This window comes from Austrofundulus limnaeus, unplaced genomic scaffold (assembly GCF_001266775.1).
Source record: "Austrofundulus limnaeus strain Quisiro unplaced genomic scaffold, Austrofundulus_limnaeus-1.0 Scaffold290, whole genome shotgun sequence".
In the NCBI taxonomy this organism is placed as follows: Eukaryota; Metazoa; Chordata; class Actinopteri; order Cyprinodontiformes; family Rivulidae; genus Austrofundulus; species Austrofundulus limnaeus.
In genome coordinates, this window is record NW_013952692.1 from 63,008 (window position 1) to 64,053 (window position 1,046).

The 1,046-nt window shown below is 36.5% G+C and overlaps 1 protein-coding gene across 1 annotated transcript in view; it reads left to right on the forward strand.

Annotated features, from left to right (window-relative positions):
- Positions 1 to 508: 508 nt before the first annotated feature.
- smarcc1a (SWI/SNF related BAF chromatin remodeling complex subunit C1a) overlaps positions 509 to 1,046 on the forward strand; it is a gene marked incomplete at both ends in the record, with an annotated part of 16,944 nt that continues 16,406 nt past the window's right edge. The window contains 2 exon segments of the mRNA XM_014021385.1: positions 509 to 628; positions 727 to 812. Coding sequence (XP_013876839.1) covers positions 509 to 628; positions 727 to 812 — 206 coding nt within the window.

A 1,046-nucleotide genomic window follows, 5' to 3' on the forward strand; every position in this document is an offset into this window, starting at 1 on the left:
TTAATCAAATATCACATGGGAGGGAGCTGTGGATGCTGAGTTGAGGCTCATTTGTTACAAGAGAAACTAGAGTCAAGTTGTATGAATGTTCAGTCACTGTTATACGTGTGCATTTCTCATCAGATCAGGTCTTAAATGAGACAGTAACTCGTATCTCAAGCCAAAAATGGATGAAAGCTGGCTAACATAGAGAGTGATGTTTCATATGGCATTTACAAACAAAACAAAACACAATGCTAATTATTTTTGCTACTATTTTAGCTTGAACTAGCTATTATTTACATATTGGCTCATCAGTGGTTGCAAAGATGTAATTGTGATTATTAATTAATAATGTGTCTCATGATTTAAAATCGTATGTTTCGTTTGTTTATCTATTCCATTAACATTGCTATCATCATGGATTATTGCTCATTTGTTGTATGTTCCTCATCGTTCATCATGAATTATTTAAATACTCCATAAAGTGTACAATTAATTACAGAAATGTCTGTTTGTCTCATCTTAGTATGTCCAGAATGACTCCCCTTCCAGTAAATCTTTGGCTGGCCTTGTGGTCCAGCTGCTGCAGTTCCAAGAGGATGCGTTTGGACGGAGGGTTAACAATCCTCCTCTTACCAAGCTACCTGTAAGCAAGCACTCATTATTAAGAGCCACTAGCTGCCAGCATAGCTGTGTCTTGAATGCTCAAATTTTACTTTCTGTAYGTTTGTCATCTTTCTTCAGGCCAAGTGTTTTCTGGATTTTAAGGCGGGCGGTGCTCTCTGTCACATTTTGGGATCAGTTTACAAATTTAAAAGCGAGCAGGGCTGGTGAGTGGATTCATTGATGACTTCAAAATGTTTGCTGATTGGTRCTTTATTCTTTGTGTAATTGAAATATAACCTGGGTGGCCTTTTTGTGAAAGAGATGCTGAAAAGTCTTTAGTTATGAACAGTAGGGCTGCAACGATGATTAATCGACGATTAACTTAATAATCGATTAATCGTTTTCTTTTCTTTTTTTTTGTTCTTTACTTTGTTTTTCTCTCCAAACTGCTTTGACAC